Consider the following 25,662-nt stretch of genomic DNA (forward strand, 5'->3'; position numbering starts at 1 on the left):
CAACCTCTCAGAATCTTGAAAGCCAAAGAGGAAAAAATAATGTCTCAAAGAAACAGGAACATTTGATGCTCCAGTGCCGCCTCCTGACATTCTATTCTGGAAGAAGACTGATAGTATACACGAAGTTTCTAGATTCTAAAAATCTAGAATCTAGACTCTTTAACCATTTTAAGCTAGTCAGACCTACTGCATCCTAGTAAGTTCTTTAAAGGAGCTTTCATTGATGGTTTACAGAAGCTTGGGACACTTTCAAGACGCCAAATGAGGAGAGGGATTCCAGGACCAAGGCTTTCTACAAATTAGAAAGCTGTGGATAGTCCTCGCCCATCGATTTCTCCCTTGTGGGATCTGTCAGATCTTTCCTCCCCCCAAATAGCCTTGTGGCCACTTGGGTACCACCCAAGGTTCTATTTCATCCCAGTCCTTTCCTTGGAAAAGAACAAGACCATTCTCTTTTATTCCCGAAGAGAAGGCAGAGAAATTGAGAGTGTGGTGCTCACCTAATGATGGAAGTCTTAGAACATCAACCTGCATCATCTTCTTCCCCTTCCATCCCCCAGCATATCCCTGCATACTTCCTCAACCACAAGACACAGAACAAGGGCAAACCACCTAGGGAGAGCAGGCCCCTCTGTGCAAACAGCAGACTGCCAGCAGCCAAGAGAGTTGACATTGCATTGGTTAGGATTTGCATCTTAACCCCAAAATGTCCCCTCCCACACTCACCTGATGAGGTCAATGGGTTGAAATTTATAAAACACTCCATAGCGAGCCCATTCCTGATACAGCAGCTAAGCAAGAAAGATAGGAAGACAGATTAGCGGTGAGGTGGTCAACCGTTCATCTAGTTTTGTTCAATGTAAAGTCAAAATGTTATCCCCAAGGCCCAGCTTCTAGAAGTCTCATGAGATGCCCATATAAGTATATCCAAAGGCAGGAGGCTACAGGAACTGCCTTCGCCTTCTCCAAATAATAGAGATCACCTACACACAGTTAGAAACACTCAGGTACCTATAAGCATCACCTTTATCCCCTGTATTGCCTGGCCCAGCATGAGCCCTGACACTCATTGTTCTCCCCCTTAACAAGTATTCCCTGAACGTCTCCTGTATTTCAGGCACTGTCCAGACCCAGATGCTACAGTAAACCCATTAAAATCACTGTTGCCATGACGCTTGTATTTGATTTAGGCAGACAACTATAAATATATAACATTTATAAATGCTGTTAAAATAAGTCAAGATATGAATAATATAATGTGGGGTAGGGGTAGGATGCTGCTTTAGGTGGGATAGCTAGGGAGTGCCCCTCTGAGCAGGTAATATCTAAGTTTAGACCAGAAAAAACATGTGGAAGACATACACTCTTCCCGTGCAGGGTCCCTGAGGTGAGTATCTATGGAATAGCCTAGAATACCAGAGGAGGATACGTGACTGGGACAGAGTAAATACTGGGAGATAGGCAGGGGGTGACCACTGTAGAAGGTACCAGATGTGGTGCTAAAAGCTGTGATGAAAGCTCTGGATTTTGAAGGAAAACCCTAGAAGACTTGCTGCTGAGGAGAGGAACAAGCTAACTTCGATTGCAAAGAGTGAAGAGCAGGGAGACAGGGAGGCTGTTGTTGGGATGGTCCAGAAGAGAGATGATACTAGCTGGGCTAATCCAGGGGAAGAATGATAGCTATACTCATGGGCGATGAGAGACAGGCGGTTTTGCTCATTGACTTGTGACTGAATTAGATGGGTGACGGTGGGGGTGAGAGCTTGGCCTGAGCACTGGAGCAGCCATGATGCATTTACTGAAATGGAGGACAGAAGAGAGAACAGAAGCAAGAGTTTACTTTTGGATGTGTTTTTTGAGATACTTTTGGGGTGTCCTTGTGGATGTTGAATAAGCAAGCAGCCAGGTATAGAAAGCTGAGTGCAAAGGACAGTCCAGGCTAGAGAAGCAAATTTGTTAGTTATTAAAAAAGAGATATGCTACAAAGACATCACATTGCCAAAGAATGAAAAGTAAGTACAGACCTGGACACTATCAGGGTTAAAGGACCAGGGGATGGTGTACAGACCCACACACTATCGGGGTTAAAGGACCAGGGGATGGTGTACAGACCCACACACTATCAGGATTAAAGGACCAGGGGATGGTGTACAGACCCACACACTATCAGGGTTAAAGACCAGGGCATGGTGAACAGACCTACACACTACCAGGCTTAAAGGACCAGGAGATGAAGAAGCAGCAGCGAAGAATCTGAAGGATCAGGCAGTGGTGAGGAAAAAGAGCTCAGTGTGTCGCTAAGAGAAGAAAGTTTCCACAAAGAAACCGGCACGCTAGGTGGCACGCTGCTAACGGGTCAGACGAGACCGGAAAAGTAGCCACTGAAGTCTCTAACTTGGAGATCACTAATTACCTTCACCTGAGAGATTTCAAGCTGGAAGGAGGAGCCAGACTGAATGGACCGCCCACTTTGTGAGGAGATGCTACACCAAATACCTCAGGCCACCTCACCACTGGGCTGTAGGTAGCAGCAGCTCTGGCAAAAACAAGCCACATCTCCCAACACTTCAGGTTCAGACCCATGGCTAATAAGCTTTACCAGTCACCTACCAGTAAATCTAGCCATTTAGTAATGGGCTAACATAGACAGCCATGCTGGCAGATACTGGTGTTAATCAAACAATAAGTCTAGAACAGTCTGACAAAACCACTTCTGTTTTACTATAATTTTTATACTTTACACATCACACAGAATTCCCAAGGAAATCTTCCAAAGAGGGACCTGCACTCCAAGGAGCCTTAGCCTGCGAAGCACCAGCTTGGCAACAAGCCTCTTACCTCCGATCCTTTAAAGACCCGACACTAAAGCTGGAATCAGAACTAGCATTCCTACTTAAAGGCTATAGATTTTTATTGCCATAACATCTCCCAGAAACTATAAAACACAACCAGAAACCAAATAGTCTGACAAAACAAAACACACTCACAGTTACTGTTTAAAAGTGTGTGTGTTGGGGGAAGGAGGGGTCAGACACAAAGGGGCCCATCAATGACGCATGAAAGCAGAGGGAGAGGTCTCCCAAGCCCTGATACTGCCCATTCCAGGGTGGTGGCCTCAGAATTTACTCCTGCTTTGTTAATGCATTTCCTCCTCTCCCTCTAAGAGGTTTCTACTGCCTGAGCTCCCAAGAGCAAAGGTTGGGCTCTCAGCACCTTGTTGCTACAGAGATGTCACTTATGTCCCCAAAGGAGGCTAGCTTGCGTCAGAAGGGAGGATGAATTGAGCTCCCTTGGGAAGATAACTGGGATGTCACGGTCCGTCTCCTAGGCTCTGATCTTCAGAGCAGATTCTTACCTAAGTCATGAGTCCTGCTCAAATCAGAGCCCGAGAACACAGTTTTGCTACTTGTCCCAAAGCAAAAACTAAAACTGCTCCAAGAAGCCAGCATGACTCCAGTCAGAGACCACAGAGACAGGCCAGGTCAGAAGCTGCACTTCTGCTGAGATTCGGGTCCTGGGATCAGACACTTTCAAAGTGCCCAATTCAAGGAAGTATCTTCTATGCACAGGTGGTTACACTGACAGTTAGAACCAAGAAGCTGCCTGAGCATGAAATAAGGACGTGGGTCAAGCACCACCAGAGCATCATAGCGACTGCAGGTACCCTGGCTACTCACATATATGTCAATCACCTGCATGGGAGACAAGAAAGGAGAAGATTGCTACAGACCCCCTCCCCCAAGGGTGTTCATTCACATACAGAGAAGTTATCCATGATAAACTGTGGGTCTCACGGACCCCAAGGGAGACACACGGCCTGTAGTCTCAGCCCCATGAGGGAGAGTATGCTATTAGTGAAGGGTACGTGGAGAGCCATGGTAACTGGTATCAGTTTCTCTAAACATACAGAGCCTAGAACCCTCCAACGTAGCTCTTAATCTATTTTCTCACTTTCTTTTCTACACCAGGTTCTCTCTCCACCAGCTGGTCAAACCTGCACAGAAGCCAGAGGCTACAGCTCCTTATTGACGAAGGGGACCTTTTGCCACGTTCTCAGATGGGATTCAGGCACAAGTGTCTGACCCCAAGCCTTTGTGACAGGAACAGCCACCTCTGGGGACCGGCCTTTCTGAGATCAAAGCCCATAAACAGCACATTCGGTTCCCCCAATCCAAGGGGCTTCACATCAGACAGGGGGCCTCTAGGGTAACCATTTCATAAGACTAAAAAAGAAGTCAGGGGTTCCAACCCTTTGCAATGCTCCAGAATAGCAATGTATTGGGATTCGTGGTCTACCCTAAAGTTGCATGTTCCTTGGTGATCAACTAGATGCAACCCAAATGGGCAGAAAGTCACTAGCCGCAGAAACCTCAGAAACAATCATGGGACAGGATCCAGCCCGAAGAGAGGAGAGTAGGTTCCAGCAATAGAGTCTCGGTGACCTACTGGGACTATCTGGAAAACTCTCTGAGCCTCAATTGCTCCTCCACTCGCATGCAAGTTGAACATCCTGGCAGTTCGTTCTCAAGGGGACACCCCCAAATCAAAGTGTCATCTGTATGGACACTTTCAAAGTGCAGAACGTGTGCACTTCACGCCACTTTGAGTGGTTCATTTTTTAACTGTCCACTAGAGAAGAGGGCTGCTTGAAAAGGCAAAAAAAAAAAAAAAAAAAAAAACAGAAGCAAGAGTTTCCAAAACACTGGAGAAAATCACGTTCCCGCATTGCACCTAGGGTCCTTTCCTCCTCAAAGGTGGGGGCCACAGGGAAGCCAGGAAGTCCTCAGAAGATGGTGGCAGCCGCTTGTCTGGTCTCTGACAAACGTGAAAAGAAGCAGCTGCTGGAAGCCAGAGAGGTCTGTGCAGGCCCAGACTGCTCCCTCTTCCTGCTACCCTGGCTTCTAGGAAGGCAGGAAACCCCTGTACTCTAGAGGCAAGAAATCTCCACTTAATTGCCCTCCAGGAAGGGGAGAGGGAGACTGCCAGGCACTACCTGGGGCTGAGTCATCTCAGCTGCAAAACTGCTGGCAGCAAGCTGGAGAAGGGAGTTCTGTGGCTCTCCAGGGCCTCCAGGGTCCCCTGTAGTCAGCCTGACAGGAGCTGGGCCTTAGGGAGGTTACAGGAACAGGCAGGAATTACAAGGAAAGTGTGAGCGAAGGAAAGCATCCTGGGCAGGGTGGCCTTTTTGGGATACAGTTTCAAACCATCCTCAAAGACCTGCAGAGAAGCCATCCCACCCCCAACAACACCCCAGGCTGGTCTCTATCCTCCAGCTCAAAGGCGGCAAAACATTCTTAACCTGGCCAAGATCCTCCTTACAGCCATATCAGAGAACCTTGGGTGTATGAGGAGAACCTCACTTGTTCTTCCCAAGGACACAGCTTCTTAAACAGTGGGTCATGACCCCATGTGGAGCCACCTAATCAAATGTGATGATCTCAAAAAAAAAAAAAAAAAAAAAAAACAATGGCAAAGGAGGTAAAGGAGGTAAAAGTGTAAAAGACTCCAAACACAGCAACACAGCAGAACTCAACTGTGTAAGGAATCTGCAGTGTGTCTGAAGGTGTGCACTAGTGTTGTATAGCATCGTGTCGCCTTGACTCTGAGCCACACATGTGTCCTGCACCATGCACGCCCTTGTACCATACGCCACCAACAAACACTGCCTGAAACCCTCAGCTCGTTTGACTCTACTGCATGTTATGAACTGCAGAGTTTTGTACACAGGTGTTCTGCTCCTTCAGAAGCAGAACAGATTTATTATAAAAGATTAAGACAGTATTTTCCCATCATTCATCACTCACTCAATATCAAATTGGTATATTTTTGGAATGTGTCTTGTTAGAAAGTTTGGTTTTAAAATTTGCTGTTTGAGTTGCTGGCTTTCATTTAAAAAAAAATCATGAAACTGGAATTTTGGTTTGGGATTAGGACAGAATTTCCAACAATTTTGGAGACAATCTTAAACATACGTCTCCTGTTTTGCACACATATTTCCACATAATGGCATTCTCAGGACCGGCAACTATAGAGTCAGTGTGTCAATACACTCTGAAACATGGTACGAATGGTCTATGTATCAATATTCACCCAACACTTAACTTTTTCTGTAAAAATAAGTAGAAGCATCCATCCTGTTAGCAAACAAATGTGCTTTTTGTCTTTAATAAATAGGGAATTTTTTTCCCTATGAGCCAAGCTCCATGCGCCTTGGTCTCCTGCCATCTTTGCCTGAGAAGTATCTTAGTTCCTGACAGTTGACTTCTGGTAACAACTAGTTTTCTAAATTTCAAACACCGAGTTTTGAGGTACGGGAAAGCAATTTTTCTCTCACATTATTACTGAAAATGACAAATGTAATCTCATTAGATATGTTTTCAAATGCGTTAGTGAGGCGCTCTATGCACAAGCTTCTGAGGTTCTAAATTGTGCAATGTAAAACAGAGAACTGATTAAAAACAAGCTTATGATTTATTAGGAATAAATGCTGATTCATATACCTATTTCATTTACCTATATACCCTGGTTAATGTATAAAACTTCTAAAGCAAAAGTGGGTTAAGGGTCAAGTTTCAGCTTTGCCCTAGGATACAGTTTAGGCTCCCTGCGTGTCCATTACGCCTGCGGAGGAAGACGCCCTTGATAGAACCTGTGCCCATATGTCTGCTGGTGATCTGCTGGCCACAATTTTAGTCCTGAGTCCACAATAATCTACAGACATTGCAACTAATCTCCTACCTTAGCTGGGTATCGGTTTCCTGCTAGGAGGACGGGAAACAAGGGTTTTATTCTCCACCAGGGCTTTGTTTATCCCTCGGCATGGCAAAATTCTCTTCTCTACCCATGACCCAGGAAGAGAAAGGTAAAGATGATGGGGCTAGACAGTAAACTAAAGTGAAAGCCATGCCAAGGGGACCTCTTGTCTTTAGAGACACCTGTTCACCGAGTGCAGCATCATATACCACCAACACTGGGAATCACCTAGCAAGATACAACTCTACCTGGAGGGTCTCTTAACGACTCTCACAGCCTACTGCCAGCAGGGCTAATATATTAATAATACTACACAATATTATTTCAGAAGCAAATACACATTTATTTGGACAGACTACAGTTTACTTCTCTCTTCTAGTGCCTATAGCAGAGGGCAGTCTGGATTTCCCTGAGTTAACTGTGTCTCCCCAGGCTCTGTGATACTCCTAGATAGGCTGAGGTCCTCACCAGTCAGCAGGCAGTCTTCTGGGCAGGCAATGGATGTAATGACGATTTAAAGGGGAGAGACGTGTAACCAGAGTGTAGGAGGACAGAAAATGGTCGGTTGATAGAGGTGAGATGAGGGGGTGCTTCCTCCCTCTCCTTTAAATGTGACGCGGGACTTTTCAGGAAATTAAACACCGAGGCTATTAGCATCAGATAGGAAACAGATGAGGTTGAGACATCACAATACTACAGCAGATTCCCCAGGCAGGCAGAGCGGGGACATGTGTAAGCAATCACGGCAGTATTTCTGGAAAAGACCTTTTATGTTTTTAATACTTAACACTTCATAACAGGGACTAATAGGCAGGATAAAAAGAAGGCTGCTCGAAAGGCAACTCAGAGCAAGAGTGGTTTTCCAGACAACAGGGTTGGGGGGAGGGAATCTCTTGAGCTTCAATTCCTCATCGCTCCCTTCCCCTTCCACCCAACTTTGTCCACTAGAGCTGCTGGAGGCTGGGCAACAGGATGCCATGAGCAACTGGTAGACCTCCCCTTACCAAAGAGGCTGGAGCCATCCTTTATTTCATATGCGTGGATGACCCCATGATCCCAGGATACCAGCCAACAAAAGAAACATCTTCACAGAGAGTTTGGCAACATATTATACAGTCAGGAGCTGCTGCTACCGCCGAAGTGGTCCGTCTAAAGGACACATCCTCCTTCTCCCAGCTGTAACCTCTGGTTCTAGCTTCCTGTCACGTGCAGCCTGCTGGACTTCCTTCTCCCTCGGCGGTCTCCTTTGTAATTTGGGAGTGGCTTTACCCTACTCAGCGGTCTATATGACAGGAAAGTGACGTAAAGATGACCCAACAGAATCCATAATGGACACCCACGGATAATCATGCATTTTTGTCAGGGACCCCAGAGGCAGAGGGATTCTAAGCGCCTCTTCATGGGGGCAGTGTAGCCTTGGGTTCACATCTGGACACTAAGGAAGTCTGACAGTTAGCGTCGCTCCACTGGGGCTCTTGTCTTTGCAGGGTGGGATGAAGATCTTTTGAGGGGAAAACTGTTAAAGTTAGATATGCAAACGACGCACTGATGACACTTGCAGCTGGCTCCACACCCAGCCGCAGTCTTGCACACCCAAGGTCCTCAGAGCAGCACCAGAGAGGCTTACCTTTCTGTCATTCATGTCGTCCCCAGGACTGTCGTATTCACCCTGTGGGGGGAAAGGGTACCAGATAAACCATCAAAATCATCAAAAACAAATGCCAAATGGGAAGGGGTTTTTCTTTTTTCTTTTTTCAATTTTTAATGTCATATCTTTCTTTTGTTTCTGTTTAAGGAAAGTCAGAAACCTTTCCTGGTCAGGAGCCAATATTAGGTTTCTTAGTCACCACCACGTAGTGTTAATTAGCACGGCTTTTCACAGAAAATGCCTTCCTCCTGTGCTTTAGAGCCTAAGTTGCCACTCTTAGCCCATGCAATGGCAAGGTCTGGGCCCATAAGTGGGCGAGTACATGTCACCCCGTGCCATGTCAGCCTGTGTCCACAACTGGTAGGACTTAGCTTTGTATGCGCCACAGCAAAGATGTCAGAACTTGGAAGGCTCCCGTCTGAGAAATCCCTGCTGCTCAGCACTCGTGTGGCCGCATTGCGTGATGGATGTTGGATGACGGTGAAGCCAAGAGGTATTTAGTTTAAGGGCTGCTTAAGTTTTTCACACGTTGTCTTGAAAAATTATTGCAACGCATATTGAGAAGAACGTTATTCCCAGCTGAGGAGCGCTTCCTGGTCATGCATTACCCAAGGCTCTGAGGTTTCTTCCATGGCCATCCACCTGCCTTTGTTAACAACCCAGCCACATATTTTAATCAAGCATATACAACATCTGCATTTTCACGCTTTTGCCAAAAACAAAGAGAAGGTGTCAAGGAAAGCTCAGACGAAAACCAGTGCCCTTTGCCATCTGTGAAAATGACTGCAAGAACAGTTTGAGATCTTTGGTGAAAACTGAACCAGGCATTACCTTCAGCGATGAGAAGGGTCAAGGTTAGCAAAGGTCTCGTGGTTCACTCCGCCTCATTTTGCCATATATTCACCTACCCCAAGACCTGTGGCTCCAACTTTTGGGAGATTAAAATGGTATTTACAGGCAACCATAGTGCACACCTATAGTCCTAGCTCTCAGATGCTGAGTTAAGAGACCCGTGAGTTTGAAGGAAGTTTTGGTCACATATTGAGACCCTGTATCAAAAAGGGAAAGGAGGGAAGGAAGGAAGGGAGGGAGGGAGGGAGGGAGGGAGGGAGGGAGGGAGGGAGGGGGGGGGAAGGAAGGAAGGGAGAGGGGGAGGAAGGAAGGAAGGGAAAGGGGGAGGAAGGGAAGGAGGAAGGAAAGAGAGAGATAGGGAGAGAGAGAGAGAAGAGCAAGCAAGGCGTGGGGAAGAGAGAGGAAGAGAGTACTTACATCATGCAGTGGGTAGGCAGCCTCGTAGATATTGTTTGCGATCAGAGAGTTAATACCTACAGAGTAGAGAAGATGAGAATAACTGTACAGGAGGGCCTTCTCACCCCATCTTTCAGTGACTATTAAACCCTCATGAGCTTCCCAGCTGTTCGTCTTTGCACCCTCCTCTGTCTCTCCTTTCTGCAGGGCTCTTTCTCAAGCTTTAGTTAAGATTTGGGAAACGTTGTCCATTTCCCAAACGCCAGTGACATTTTCATATTAAACATACTGTCTGGGCCGTACATTCCTCCTGTCCTCCCATACTGATTTCTCTAGCCCAGCTTCTCCATACACACGCAGCTGGCTTGGGACCCTCTGTGTTCCAGATCAGCACAGATGTGCTCTGATGGATGACTTTGACCATGACGAAGTCGATGTCAGTGTTTCCCATCTTACCTCCCAGTCGCTTCATAGGAGTGCGCTGTTATGGTGATTGGCCTGCCTGCCCAGACTGTAATAGCCCTGAGATCAGAGATCCTCTGCACAGCGGTCCTCGCAATAAGGTTTAGGGAACACTGGGAGACCCCTGACTCTTCCATGGCCCCCATACTGTGCAATGTTCATGAGTGGCAAGGTCGTGAGCATCTTGTAATGCCACTGGCATTATTTGCCCGTACTCTTACTCTCTCGTGGGTGCAGAAGGTGGCTTTGTGGGATGTCATGACATCGTCCCCTTGGCTGATGGAATATACGCTTATGTCTTCTTGTACTCTATATATTTCTCAGTGTTAACTCTAATACAATAAAAATCTGGTCAGTAGAAGCCATCTAAATAAAATCTCTTGAGTGCCCCCAATAACTTATTACTTCTTTTATTTTTGAGATTATAATAATAATTATATATTTTCCCCTTTGTTCCCTTCAACTCTTTCCATTTTCTTCTCCTTACTCTTCCAAATTAATGGCTTCTTCATCAATTGTTGTTACATGCATGTTGCATATATCTACATTCATAAATACAACCTGCTTGGCCTGTATAATGTAACCCAAATGTTTGTTTTCAGAGCTGACCATCTGGTTCTGGATAATCAGTTGGTGTGCTCTTCCCTGGGGAAGACTACATCTCACACCCTCATTCCTTAGTTGCCTGTGGTTCTTCGTGCAGGGCTGAGGGCTTGTGGCTTTCCCCAATTCACTTCGGCATGTCTATTGCTGTTGTCCTTGCCCTGCTCATGATCAGTCATGTTGGTGAGACTGTATGGGTGCCTGTTCTGACATTCCTAGGAGACACAGTCTCACAGCAAACTCCAACAACTTTAAAGGGGCAAAGATGTGCTGAAAGGAAAGAAGGAAGGAAGGAAAGAAGGAAGGAAGGAAAGAAGGAAGGAAGCTACACAAAGGACTCATTGTTTACCCCAACAGTACTTCATGCCTCTTGCCCATAGCAAAGTCTACTGAGCGAATTCTGAGCAGATAGTTGCTGCTGTCTCTCTAACTCCAATACACTGACAGCAGAGAGTTTCTGCTCACGTAAGATCACAGTTATTTGCTTGTTTCATTCTTGGTTTTATTGAGGCTATAAAGTAGTCTGTGTGTTCTGGCTAGGATGGGCTGACCTGGGTCACCAGCTTCTGGGTAGGAGAAATTGTAACTTGCCAGATCAGAGTACTAAGATCATGCATACATCCTGGTCCGCATTCAGTCTCAGAGAGAAAGAAAGGGGAGGATGTTTCCTGTAACCAGCAATTTCCCTTGGCCTTACATCCACTTCCATGGCTGAACCATTGTTTGCAGAGAGGCTGTGGACAGCAGTAAGACAAAATAAAGGAGTGCAGAGGAAAACCGCATGATGCCCAGATGCTGAGTGGTCTGGGCTGTCACTGGCTCTGCACCCACAGTGAGTCTGGGACACACAGACCTAGGCATCACCTCCTGTGTCCAGCCACACCCATGCATTCAGACACCAAAGAGGCTTTCAGACAGCCCTCTCTTCTCCATGGGTCCTGAATTCCTGAACTTCGCCATGATTCACCACAGTACTTGCATGCCACATATACCATGCCTCCGGGCCCCGCAGATGCTTGGTAGACACAGCAACCTCCGGGGATTTGAAAGCTGAGTGCGCAGCTGTGCCTTCAAGAGCTAGCGGTCCCGTTCCAATTGCAAGTGTCCTCTTTGGGATTAACGTTAAACATGAGAAACAACTTTGAGGGTCAAGAGGTGCTAAGAGGAGGAGGGCAGATGGGGGAGGGGTGCTAGGGGTGGACAAGCTACAGATTTCTTTCACTCCGTAGACTAGAGTTTCAGCCAGAGCATCAGTAATCAGTTCAAGAGCCGTAACCACTGCAATATGAAGCCACCCCACAGTAATCAAAGGGAGGAGCACCGGGCTGGGGCAGCAGGAGCGAGGAGAAAGCTACAAACATGCTGTCTACATGGATAGAGGCTGGAACATCACAGGGAGGTAGGGCCCCCAGCATGACTACACCCCAAGAATGACCTCATTCACACCCCACAGTTGCCATGGCAGCTGTATATGCCCCCAAAGACAGTCTCACCACTTCGGGGGGGGGGGGCGAGGAGCAGGTGTTTCACTTTCCTTGACTCTCCTGCATCCCTTAGCACCGCAGCCGGGTGTCTGACTGACAGACACTGACTGACTGACAACCTGCTCACAGCTGGCCCGTCCTCAAAAGATCTCAGTCCTCCGAGGCCTAAGCTGTAGACCCGTTTCTGTCTCTTATAAAGTTCTGCACACAGCTTCACCTACAGCAGGCAGCTCATTTCCCTTCCAGGACACAGGCTTCCTATTGTTCTGGGTCTTCCGCAGCCTCTAACATGCATGGGTCAGAGGGGATCGACTGCACTTAATTCCCTGTCCTGGCGCTCAGAAGAGGGTGACCGTTGGAAAGCCATCAGCCGTTGGCTGCACTTCCTTGGTATCTCTTCTAGTTATCAAGCACCCTACCGCCCACCAACACATACGTCCTCCTCACTCCCTTGTTTGGCAAGCCATCCTGATGAGGAAACCCTAGACTCCAGTTGATTAGTCTGCCTCCTAAGACAGGAAGTCCAGGCAAATGGTCTTTCGCCTCAGAGCAAAGACCTCTGGGTTATGAAATCTGAGTTAACCTGACTCAGATACAAGGCTCCCAGATGATGTAATTGAATGTTTCTCTGTCACCCGTAGCTAGGCACCTCCCACGGGACACCTCGGTGGTAGCACATGGGGATCCCAATCGGAGCTGTTGGGGGGAAGGAAGGAGGGAGGACTCATAGAAGAAGAGAGGAGGGGGTGTGAGGGGAGCCGAAAAGTAACCACACAGCTACCCTACCAAAATGGGGCCTCGCTGGCCTCCTCTTTCACCCCCAGACTTCAGAAACCAAAACTCTACCCCCAAACAAGCATGGAAATCAGTTTGAAAGGAAAAGAAAATAATCAAATGTTTTTCGAAAAGAGAAAGAATCCCTGCTTTGAAAATTTTCGATTTTTTTCCTTCCTTTTCAACAAAAATGGGCTAATTGGTTCCATCGTGCACCATTCATGTGGCCACAGTGGCAAGGCTTTCTTCTTCAGATCACATGTATGCTCTTCTCTCGCTGTATTAGCACAGTGGGGGCAGAGAGAGAGAGAGAGAGAGAGAGAGAGAGAGAGAGAGAGAGAGAGAGCAGGCAAAACTCTAAGCTTTTGTCTTCTGACTCCCCAAATGAAGGCCATGGAAAAGCCAAAAGCACCAAGGGAATTTTCCTTCCTATCTCTCTAGTCCCTAAAGAAAAGCAAAGCCTCAATTCAAGCTAGGAGTAGAGTTTGGGGTCCCACAGAAGTTGATCCCCAAAGTCACCAGCCCTCTCTCTCCTCTCCTTCACCCCTCCAGCATCTGCACACCTGTTGCTTAGAACTCTAACTCCCAAAGGAAGAGGCGCTGGCTCCTCATCACCCAACGTGGACCACACTTTCAACAGCCTGGGAGACTGGCCCAGCATCCCTGCCCCTTTGCATCCCGAAGCATGGGCACTAAAGACCAGGGCCAGAATAGACTCAGGCCCCTGCCACGGGTAACTGAACGCGCACATCTAAAACCCGAGCCTGAGCCTTGCCTTTGGCTCGGCAGAAGCACAGCAAGAACAAAGTGCGGGACTTTATGGTCCACCTCCCAGAGAGAGGCTCGTTAAACCTACAAGTGCTGCTGGGTGGCAGGAGCACAGCTCTGCTCCCCGCGGGCCAAACTCAAAGGAAACTTTCATCCTTTGGGACAGGTACTTAGAGGAGTGGTGCTGTCCTCCTGAAAACCCATTTGGTTTTGATTCCCTCCCCAACAGGGCCCGCTCGGCCCAGCATTCTGCTTTCATCCCTATACTCCAGCCGGACACAAATCTAAACCAGAGCCCCCAGACGGCACATTTAACAGAGACTATATTTACCCATCACCAAATTGTCTTGACGTGTGCTTAATTACTTAAATGTCTTTAATCCCAAGCCTTTTCTTCTAGCAAAATCGAAACCAGTTCAGCTGGATGAACGATAAACCAGATGTTTACAACACACACTATGGCCTGGCTCCGGTCAAAATAATGAAGACATCGTCTCCTGAGCAGGAGAGGAGATGCCCAAAGCATGCGTTCGTTTCAATGCTCTGACACCAAACATCCATGAAAACATACCTCCATCAATCTGTGATTTCTAAGCCATGGAAAGGCAATAATAACTTCCATATGAAGGAGCAGGAAAGGTGCTTGTCCTGCGCTATGGTCAAGCAGGCTAGGGTTTCTCTCCACAGAGAAGCACACTTTCAAGTCGCTGCGTGATGGAGTGTGCACCCAGGGCCCTGGCAGCTGACCGTGGGAAATGTGACAGTGATTAAGGAGGCATGGCGGGGCTCGACCAAGTGTGTGATTGCTCTCATGCTTCTCCCGCTAGGCAGCACAGAGCTTGTAATTAGCCTTCATCTCTGCAGAGTGCGCGCATTAGCCCATCATCTCGTGCTGCAGGGTGGGAGGCTGAGGAGAAGCTGAGATGCTCCCTCCCCAGGGGGCTAATGGGAGAAACCTAGGAAGTGAATGAGCAGGGGCTGGAGAGATGGCTCAGTGGCTAAGAGCTTGCACTGCTGTTGCAGAGAACCCACCCAGGTGACTTACAACTGCCTGTAACTCTGACTTGAGATTCAAGGCCCCTTCTGGCCTCTGTGGACACCACGCCCTCACTTTCTCAAGGTTAGATACTCCTGTCTTGCCTTTTTTAATACTAATTCCAACCCTCTCCAAAGAGGGCAGAATCAAAGGGAAGGAGAAGGAACTAGTTGCAGTAGCTAGAACATTGTAGTCATTTCTGTATGTTCACATGATAAAGACTGGAAAATAACAAAAGTGGGCTCCTTATAGATAGGCTTGGTTACCCTTGGGTGCTTCTGAGGACCAAGAGGCAGGACGTTCTGCATTGCTCTTCACACTCCTGAATGTCATTAGGTCAAGAAGCCAGAAGAGCTCACCCTGCTACACCGTTTTCCTTCTTTTTTTTGGTTTTTTCCAGACAGGGTTTCTCTGTGGTTTTGGAGCCTGTCCTGGAAATAGCTCTTGTAGACCAGGCTGGTCTCGAACTCACAGAGATCCGCCTGCCTCTGCCTCCCGAGTGCTGGGATTAAAGGCGTGCGCCACCACTGCCCGGCTTCCTTCTCTTTTTCTTCAGCTGACTTTGGGGTTCCCAGCAATCACTGTGGTAGGTTGTTGACATTGCACATCCTAACACTTTGGCCCTATAGATTTCAATGCACCAGCCACGAGATTTAGCAACTGGGGTTGTAACCTAGAGGACAGGTGGCTCCGATGCCAAGGAAGTGCAGCTTCTGGGCCAACATATCCTGAGGTCGTGTTGCAAAAAGCTAATTTAGGAGGACAGACTTCTAGTTACCCTCTCAGACTGATTGGAATCCCCCCAACTGGCATTTCCCTTTCCCCATAACTGTCCACTCCCACCCTCTCTGAGGTCCGTAGGTGTCCTGGACCCCAGGTCCTGACTGCAACCCCGACTCCTTTGCACACTTGTAGAATGGTGAGTTTCTCCTCTGATTCCTTGACTTATATGTAAAGGCCACATGGCCCCTTGGAATTACAGATTCTAGTACACATCAGTGATAGATGGGAGTTTCAGCAACACTACAGAATTCCCATTGTCTGATGGGGCAGAAACACGCCAGGAAGGGAATGTGACTTGGTCCAAATTTCTCAACTTGGTTCATCCCAGAACTGGGAGGCACCCCTATTCCATCCATGCCAGGTACGTACCTACCATCCAGTTCCCCTTCTCGATACACCTCAGCCCTGCCCCCATCTGACAGGAGCAGACCGACATAGTCTGTGGTTTCCTCTGCGTCTCATCCCTCAGAGGGATGAAGGGCAGGGTTTAGACGCCTGGCCGTCTGTCTCATCACCTGCACAAGGAGACTCCTCGGTGACCCAAGGGCTTCTGTCTCCATATAGGTCTAGAGAGGTTGATAACTCTGCCCGGGTGGGTTCCAGATTGCTGTGTCATTCCTGGTACTCTGTGATTTCCTCCCTGGACTTCTGTGAATGGTGGCTGAATGCCTGCCATGGATGGTCCTGGATGTGTCTCTCCTGCTGCCAGGCGGCCCCATGCTTACTCGTCACCCCCTCCTCCGGAAGTCCCTCTCTGTTGTCTCATTTAAAACACCCCCTGTCCAGTACCTTTCTTTATTTACTTTTCCATTTAAATGCAGGCCCCTGCGTGGTGAGTCCGTTTTGTTTGTTGACTTATCTTCCCTCTCCCTTCACTAGAATGTCAACTCCCCGCAGAGAAGAATTTGTTTCTGTTTAATTTACTACTCTATTTTCCAGCTCTGGAGTCTGACAGTAGGTGCTCAAATAGTTTGCGAATGAATGCAAGGGTCATCTTCCAAGTCCTCTGGGAAACCTTTCCTGATTGCACTGTCAATTGACTGACTTATAGATCGCAAGAGAAGAGCCAAGAAAGCTGCCTCTAACCCTGGCCCTGAATCCTCCACAGTGTACTATAGTCAGTGACTATATTATGGAACTAGGTAACACTGGTTGGGAACACTGCTTCTCAGGGGGTCTAATGGACTGAAAGAGCTAAAGACATGAAAGTGCTTTGAAAAACGTCCAGCTAATTCACATAAATTTGGGCTATAATAAATGCCTTATTGGTTCAGGGATCTCCTACCTGCTTAGCTCCCAGCACAGCCACCCAGAAGCAAGGAAAACTATCTATAAACAGCTAATGCAGAGCTCATAAACCCCACTCCCCTTGATGATGCGGGCTCTCTCCACAGCAGGATCCTGGCAGCGGCCCCTCCTTCAATTTCTCTTTACCAGAATTGTAAGGAGCTTGCTTGCCTACCTCCCAAAGGCATGGGGAAACGGCAACAGGAAAGTGTGGGGGCAGAACTGGGGGGCAGATCACAGGTCAAGAATTCAAGAAATGAGCCCAATGATCCTTTGCTAATCCACGAGGAAACACACACACACACACTCACACACTTATTCACACTCACAATACATACTCTCACACACTCATACATATTCTCATACGCTCACATTCATATACACTCACACACTCATATATACTCACACTCTTTGTCCTACACACACACACACTCACACATTCACACTCACACATACAGAGTCACACACACTCATACATACTCACAAACTCTCTCCTATACACACACACACACACACACACACACACAGATGCACTCTTCCTTCATCAGTGGCCTTCCAGAAGACCTTGCACACGCTCTCATCTAGAGAACGCCTGCTAGAGTCTCTGCACATCCCCTTCATCCGATCATGGAAATCCCGCAGGCCCACCACGCTTAGTACTTAGCTGGGAGGACAAACAGTAAGACAGTAAGGACTTAGTGATTGGTTTGGAAAGACTTCTACCCAGAAGGATGTGACTACCAACAGGGACTGCCACGAGACTGAGCCTAGGCCCCTTTCCCTTAGAATACCACCGTAGAAACTCGAGAGCCTTATGCCGTGGATATTCATATTCTGGTTGTTTCCTTCTCCTAGTTTTGACATTCAATTTTAATTTGTGTTTTCTCCTGGTTCTTATTTTTTAATTTATTATTTATATTAGGCTTGTTTTATTGTTTCCCTTGTAAGCCACTTCAGAAATGTTGTGGAACAAGGCAGAAATATAAATAAATTGCTACATGCAGCTTATAAAAGAGGCTGGTGCTTTCCGAAACCCGGCATCCATTAAAATGTATTGTCTGCAAAGAACACGCGTGATGGTACCGGGTGGGAGGGCTGCTGAATCGCTGTTGTCTTCACGGCCACTTCCGGTTTCTGACTTTACAGTTAAGTACAGTAAGAAAGAGGCCACAAGTGTAATGACTGTACAGAAGGCCAGACCCAAGGCCAAGGTCCAGGTCGGGGAGGGGCATGCCTACAATGACAAATACAGTTCTGCTCTCTCTTTTTCTCTTCCATTTATGGGACAGCAATTCTCTGGAGAAATGTCAGTCACTTCTACCCATTTTTGCTTTTCCTTCACCTCTTCAGAAACTGGAGAGAGAGAGGCCAGAAAATCTAAATACATCTCCTGGTTCAAAGGTCACGTTATCTCAAAGCTCCACAGTGTATTCTTGGCTGTTTCTGACCCTATCGTGTTCTTCGCTGTTTCGGATCTACCAAGGGAGATTAATATGTTGATCAAAGAGCTCCAAAGGCTTGAGTTTTTGCCAGGCAGAAGCCAAGCCACTTGAGGACAGCCTTGCAAGTCCCCCTCTGCTGAGAAGCACAGTTGAGCCATCCTTCTTTATAAAGAGAAGATGTGAGCAGCTACTGTGTGATGAACTGGCTCTCAGACTCACCCTGGCTCCACCACGGGCTCATAGCGCTTCAGAGGGAGTAAGAACAGGCTCAGAGCCAGGGCTGCCTGTGGTGATAAAGCTTGCCAGAAGATCAGCATGCAGAGCTAAGCCACTAGAGGCCAGGCAGTGGGGGCACAAACCTTTAATCCCAGGACTCTGGGGGACAGAAGCAGACAGATCTCTGTCAGTTCAAGGCCACCCTGAGTTCCACGAAACTGATCCAGTCTAAAAGAGAAACAGAGTTCTCATAAAGGTGATCCCAGTACTTGGGATTACAAGCCTTTAATCCCAGCACTAGGGAGGTGGAGACAGGAGTGATATGGCTGGGTGGAGAGAGGACTATAAGGCGGGAGGAGACAGGTGCTCACTATAAGCTGAGGCAACAGTCTGCATCAGTCAGTCTGAGGGGCAGCCTGAGGAAGCAGAAGGAAGACAGGATCGCCCCTTTGATCTGAGTATTGGTAGAGGTAAGAACTCTCTAGAGTCTGGCCCACCCTGCTTCTCTGATTACTCAGTTTTCACCCCCTATAACTGACTCTGGGTTTTTATTTTTAAGACTAATTAGAATTCGTGCTACAGCAGCCAAGTTCTAGATCCACTTAAAACAACTCTAACTCAACATGTGGCCCTGGACAAGCCCGCAGTGTTCCCTGTAATTGCAACTTGTAATTGCAAACTGTGATTTGTAATTGGTGATAATTCCTGGCTTGCCACTGTCTCCAGGAGCCCCGAAACGGATGCTGGATAATGTCTGTTGGCGCTGAGAAGCTGGTCTGTAAGGTAATTGCTTCCTGCTTGGTGCTCCTGCTTCATTGTGCATGTGACAATTACAGCACCTGCTGCGTTATCTCATGATTACCTATTTACACGTCTGGCTGAGTGGTTACACTAGAAGCCCCTTAATGGAAGACAATAGGTCAAGTTCATCTTGGCATTCCTGGGCTTCTGTGGCATCATTTGACACATGGCAGAAACTCAAAGTAGATGCTCCTTTGAGTGTCTTAGAGGAAAGTAAAATTTTGAACATTACTGGGCAACAACAAAATCCTAACAATGTTGACTTTGAGACCACACGTGCGTACACACACACACACACACACACACACACACACACTAAGCCCTAAAAGGCAAAAGAAAACAGAATCAGTTGAAGCAGGCAGCTTCCTGTGACCTTCCAATAATCCTGGGGATTATCGCTGCCCACAGCCCCAGCGTTGAAGGACTTCCCAGTTTATAAAGCAAACTCCTAGTTGCCTGTTTAATCTTTACGAAAACGCTGAAAGATCCGCTCATGATCTCCATCCCACACAAAAGAAGCTGGGTTGCAGAAAGGTTAAGTCACCGTCTGTGAACACAGTCAGGAACTCGCCAGGGATCGCTATGGGACTCAAAGGCTTAGCATTTGTAAAATTAATTCATTAGATAAAGTCAACTGAGTAGACTGTGCAGGGCAGAAAGATAAGTGCATACGGGCAGAGGGCATAAGCAGTGGTTTCTACACATCTCTCAGGCTCACTGTCTGCGGATCAAAGCCATGAGTGGGGAGGATGAGTAAGAAGGATCCTGAGGTGAGTAGGCACCCCAAAGAGAGAGCATTATGGGAGAATCAAGGGACCTGTGGTTTGATCTGGGAACAAATAATGATAAAATTGGGGAGATTTTTCACCTCTGCCACCATATACATCTCCGAACAATCCATTAGCATCAGACTGCCTGCCTTGGTGTGTATATTGTCTGAGATGCTGAGGCTCCTGATCCAAGGGTGCAGAAATACTCATGCTTGAAAAACATACCGCAAGGTGAATGGATTCCCCCAGTGATACATGGAGAGGATGCTGGGCTTAAGAGAAGCGCATTTGGACCACACAGCCCCTTGCTGTATAGTCTTAGGTTAGTCATTTACCCTCTCTTGGGGAGGAAGTAGTCTCTTCATGTAGAGATTGAATGGGCTAGACCCACCTAAAACTGCTACTTTTCTTCCTAAAAACAGTACATGAAAACTGGCTGTAGGTACTTAAAACTGCTGTGTGCTGGTTAGCTTTATCAACTTGACACAAGATAGAGTCACCCCGGAAGAGGGGACGCAACTGAGGCACGGCCTCCATCAGATTAGCCTGTGGGCATATCTGCGGGAGCATTCTCTCATTGATGTAAGAGGGCTGAGCCCACTGTGAGCAGAGTCACCCCTGGGTAGGTAAGCCTCGGCTGTGTGAGAGAAGCAGCTGAATAAGCCAAGAGCGAGACAGTGAGCAGTGTTCTTTCCCAGACTCTGCTTCAATTCCTGCCCCTGGGTCCTGCCTTGACCCCCGTCCCAGTTTCCCTCTCCCTGCCCGAGTTGGTCAGGTGTTTATCACAGCAACCAAGAGCAGGTTAGGACCTAGGACAAGAGAACCGCAGTAGAATGATCTGGATAAAGTGAGAGACGCACGCAGTACTAGAAAGAGGAGGGAACCTTCCACCTCCCATCATGAGCTAGAGGTCTGGGAGAGGTTTCCACAGCTGGGGAGTACCCAAGACATGCCATGGAGTAGGCGCCTACCCTTTACAGCCCTGACTGGCTGCTCAGTCTAAGCTGAAGCAGCCCTGCTTGTGAGGCATGGGTCTGCTGTGCTCCCTGTTGCCCACCAAGGAAGGCGTTGACAGGGCCGCCCCCAGCCCCTCGCCGCCTCACGGACCACCGCACTGGAGGGCTCCTTACCCATCGTGTTGTTGGCTCGAGAACAGGCTGTGCGCTTCAGGATCTCATGTACCTAAAAGGAAAGGACAGTGGGGCTGTGAACGCCTGAACCATGTGCGTCACCACCCTGTGAGACAGGCTGGCTGGGACAGACACGCAGGCCTCATTTGGAGGGAGGGGACGAGAAGCATGTGCGGAGCTCATGGCCTACTTGTCAAACCCATTCAGGCTTGAGTATTTTGAGGAAGCAAAGAATTTAACCCCTCACATACACCCCTCATTCCTCCCCACCCTGGAAAAGAAATGAATCAATAAAAGGCTATAAATTGTCTGCAGTGACAGAAGGGAAGGAAAACAGAGGCAGCCTACAACACACAGCCCCCCTGAGGGCCAGGAGGGAAGTGTCTGTGTTTGCCTCCCAGACAAACTTCTCTTCTTTTGTGTGGGGACCTCAGGGAACCCTTACAAGACCTGCTTCCTCCACCAGTCAGAGGCAGGCACATGCTAACTAGGAGAGCCCGAGAGCATGCTGGAAAGCAGGGCATACAGTCAGACACCGGTTCTGTCCCTCTGCTAGGGGCACCCTGACAGAGGCCTGAGAAACCTCTGGAAGACCATGAACTTGGCAGTGCTTGGTGCGGAAGAGCATGACCTAGCCTAGCCTTCTCATTTGCCCAAGCTGTTCCTGAGTTCTCACCCTGCCTGGTCAAAGCTGCTTCCTTCTCCAGAAGAAGTGGGCTGGGCAGTCTGTGGGTCACCTGCTCTGTTGAGGTTCAAGTCTCACAAGCCTAAAAGCTCTAGAGAACTCTTACACCATCGGGCTTTCTGTGGAGGCTCTCTCTCACACAGACTGTGCTCCTTGCTGAGAAGTCACTCTCAGAGGTGACTCAGTGGAGGCCATCTAATGGCTTCCTGATGGGTCCCAAACCTCAGCCAGGCCAAGCAAGGGTATCCTATCTGAAAGAAGGGAGCAGATAACTTGGCCAACCAAGAAGCGGGGGGGGGGGGGGGGGGGGNGGGGGGGGGGGGGGGGGGGGGGGGGGGGACGGAAAACAGTCACAGGGGCATGCACATGGCATGCACATGAGACATCAGTCAGAAGGCCGGGGTGGTCAGGAAGAAACACAAGGCTCTTTTTTGCCCTTCTCATACTTTGGGGTAGACTGAGAAAAAGGCAGAGCATAGAAAAGGAAGCTTCTAGAAGAAGGATGAGTGAGAGACATGTTTCCCCGTCGTTATTCACACTCCTGCATTCTGGCCACAGACCTAGAGGGAGTGGTAAATAAATAGCTTCCAGCAGCATGGGGCTCGAGAGTGCTTAATCCTGCTTCTAATACAGTAATTCAATAGCAATAATAATTGGGAACAGCATTTATGAGGCATTGTACTATTTTACGAGCACTTTGCCGTGATCAGTTCATCTCCACACCCTGTAACTCCCCCCACAGTATGGGAGCCAAGCCATGTCGAGAATTAATTGACTCATAATAGCATCGAAGAAAATAGGAAATTCACACCCCTTTCCATAGGAAGGGAAAAGAAATCCTATGCCCATTTTTTAATCCTTCCTAAAACATGGCATGAAGGGACCAGAGATATTTTCTTATGCATCTTGAAAGCAAGAGTAAAGGTCATTTGTCTTGGAAATGCTCAGTAATTTTGTCTGCTCCCTGACTCTTCTTAGCATCCAGAGCATGCAGGTGGCAGGAAGGACTTCTAAGTCTTTCTTCCTTACTTACTCAGCACTGGAAATGTAAGGTCTTTCCTAAGGAGTATTATTCTGCACTTCCCTCTCGCCTTCCTCTGCCCACTGGCTGTGTGCTCTCAGGAATGGCAGAGAATTAACTGATGGGTGAATGGAGAGGCCATGTGACGGGAGGTGGAGCCGCAGAACAGAGGCCAGACCCAGATGTTTACTAGAATCGAACATGGAGCACAAACTAAATCTTTGGTGTGAAAGGAAAGAAAGAGGAGAGGAGGGAAAGGGGAGGAGAAAAGGAAGAAAGGGAGGGAGGGAGGGAGGGAGGGAGAGACGGAGGGAGGGAGGGAGAGACGGAGGGAGAGAGAGCGGAAGAAAGAGAGACAGAGGGAGGGAGGGAGGGAGGGCTATAATCAGGAATATTAACTCTGTTTTATTATAGGACAAACTGGCTAATTAACATTTCTTGTGAAATAAAATCACATGAGTCCTTGCCATGGGGTTTAAAGGAGAAGAAGTTTATAAAAGGCACACTATCCCAGCAATCAGGGCTCCTTCTAGTCCTATTCCAGTCATTGGTAGATAGATAGGTAGACAGACAGACAGAGATAGATAGACAGAGATAGAAATCTATATATATAGCATCTATATAAATATAGATACTAACAATATATGGTTTTTTCTAATATATTGCCTATCAGAGCCTCAGTTTCTTTCGCTGTAAGCCAAGGGGGTCATCTTCACTGGTTTCCTCTGATTCCACGACTCTAAGAAAGGTCTGCATGGAGTGGTCATAAGCAGCAACACCCCTCTCAAACCTTAGCAGATGAACTCTTTGCTCTTTTCTTGTACTACTGGTATGGCCTTAGAGTTGCTAGGCAACTCCAGGCAAATAATGATGAGAGACAGCAGGGAGCGAAAGGAAATACCCTGCTAACCACATACCCAGCGTTTCCCAAAAGCCCTTACTAACCCGTCACACCCTTTACTTACAATGCGACTCCGCGTAGCATTATCAAAGAAGGTGTCCTTCTCCTGGATGTTGTACCTAGAGAATCCAAGAAAGCAAATGGTGAGCTTATGTTACTACCCTACCCTGACACCGCTGTCCCCACAGCCCAGGGCAAACTTCCTACAACACAGCAAGACATGAAAGCCCTCACACACTCAGACACACACACAGATGATTGTTTTGACCCAGGGATTCTGTAAACTCGTTGTAGGAATTATTCATAATGAAAATAAATGAGCAAAAAGAAAATATTATAAAAATAACCAGTACAAAGTTATTCAACTTCAAAATTGATATGAAAGATTGCCATGAAGGCGGTGAAAATTATAACTATGAAAAGTTTGTAAATAGAAAGCCTGTGATATAAAATATTACACTATAAGTTTTCAAAATGAAAGCGGGTGGGAAATATACCCATGCCTGGACAAAGACAGCGAAAAGAAAAAATTTTAAAAATGAGCTTAGTTTAAGGGTATAGAGATTACAATCATTTGTCTTTCAAAATTCCATTTTGTATTCTCACTGTCATTCCCAGTAGATCCCACACTCAATTATGAAAGGCCTGCGAGTTTTCGTACACTGAACAACAGCAGCAGAAGCACCTGTGAATCCAGATGCTTAGAAGACAGGCAGGGGGACCTAGGATTCCGGGGCAGTCCGTGTTGCCCAGCAAGAACCCGTCTCAGAATAGCAAACAATAATACAAAACCCCACAACACCAATGTCCTTGCTGAGGACACAGACTACACAACCCTCTCCTTATTCTCCTGGGAGTTACCAGTCACGTGTGCCACAGTGACTGATGTCAAGGAAAGCATGAGGCTGTGTAGCCTGTGGTTATGCAAGGTCAAAGACAGAGACCAGCTTCTGCGTGAGAAGAATAGAATTTTCCAGAAAGAAAAAAAAAACCTGGTTAGTAACTGGCCTTAAAGGAGGACAGAAGTGAATCAAAGGGTGATGTGTGGGAGAGAGCTGACCAGAGCGCAGCATCCACATGAATGAAAGCCGAGGGGGAGAGCGCGTGGGAGAATCTGGAGACAGAACCAGCAGCAGGTTCACCAGCTGTGGACCCTGTGTGATACACTGATCTGTCAATCAAAATATAAAATAAGGGCATGACTGTCACATTCTCATTGGATTTGAGAGGGACTCTATGCCTGGTATTGTGACCTAGACAAGAACACATGGCAAGAAAGTCTTAGGCCCTAGGGGAACCTGCTACTGTGTCTTTGCAGAGTGGACATGTTGACAAACTACCTTCCAAACATTTGTTTTTTACAAGACTAAAGGCATTTGCAGTTTTGGTCAGAAAAGCTGCTTCTTTCAGTAAGTGGAAGCTAATGTGGAGACTCATAACTGGTCTAAATAAAGAAATAAATATTGAGCAGAAGCGTCTTTTGATTGCTTGCCCCTACACAGAACATCTTGTCAGCCACTCCGAGGCTCAGAGACCACTCAGAAGAGGAGGAAAGAGTGCAGGAACTAGAGGAGGGGTAGGAGGAATAATCAATCCCATGGACATGACATGGTCATTTACCGCACTTGTGAAACACAAGCTCGGGCCGCTCGACATTCCATCATAGACAGGGGAGGGGCTTTGGAAGCCTCACCCTTCTCGAGGAGCCATTAGCAGTAAGTAGCTCCTGAAAGAAGGGGTGTCATTTTCTTCAGGGGTGGAGCTGCTGAAAAGATTCCACGCCCTTATTATATAGCCCTTGATCCATAGGTGTGAAAACTCAGTGGATCACAAAAGGCAAGAAAGACGTG

General features: G+C 47.5%; 1 protein-coding gene across 3 annotated transcripts in view; it reads right to left on the reverse strand.

Annotated features, from left to right (window-relative positions):
* Ano2 (anoctamin 2) overlaps positions 1 to 25,662 on the reverse strand; it is a 335,303-nt gene that overhangs the window by 221,813 nt on the left and 87,828 nt on the right. For all 3 annotated transcript variants that reach the window (XM_050164129.1, XM_050164130.1, XM_050164131.1), the window contains 5 exons: positions 23,877 to 23,931; positions 21,206 to 21,257; positions 9,671 to 9,726; positions 8,381 to 8,422; positions 727 to 791 (listed from right to left, as the gene is read on the reverse strand). In XM_050164129.1, the coding sequence (XP_050020086.1) occupies positions 727 to 791; positions 8,381 to 8,422; positions 9,671 to 9,726; positions 21,206 to 21,257; positions 23,877 to 23,931 (270 nt within the window). The remainder of the gene's footprint in view (positions 1 to 726; positions 792 to 8,380; positions 8,423 to 9,670; positions 9,727 to 21,205; positions 21,258 to 23,876; positions 23,932 to 25,662) is intronic.

The sequence above is a fragment of the Alexandromys fortis genome, unplaced genomic scaffold, assembly GCF_014885135.2.
Source record: "Alexandromys fortis isolate MF-2015 unplaced genomic scaffold, M_Fortis_MF-2015_v1.1 scaffold_150, whole genome shotgun sequence".
NCBI lineage: Eukaryota > Metazoa > Chordata > Mammalia > Rodentia > Cricetidae > Alexandromys > Alexandromys fortis.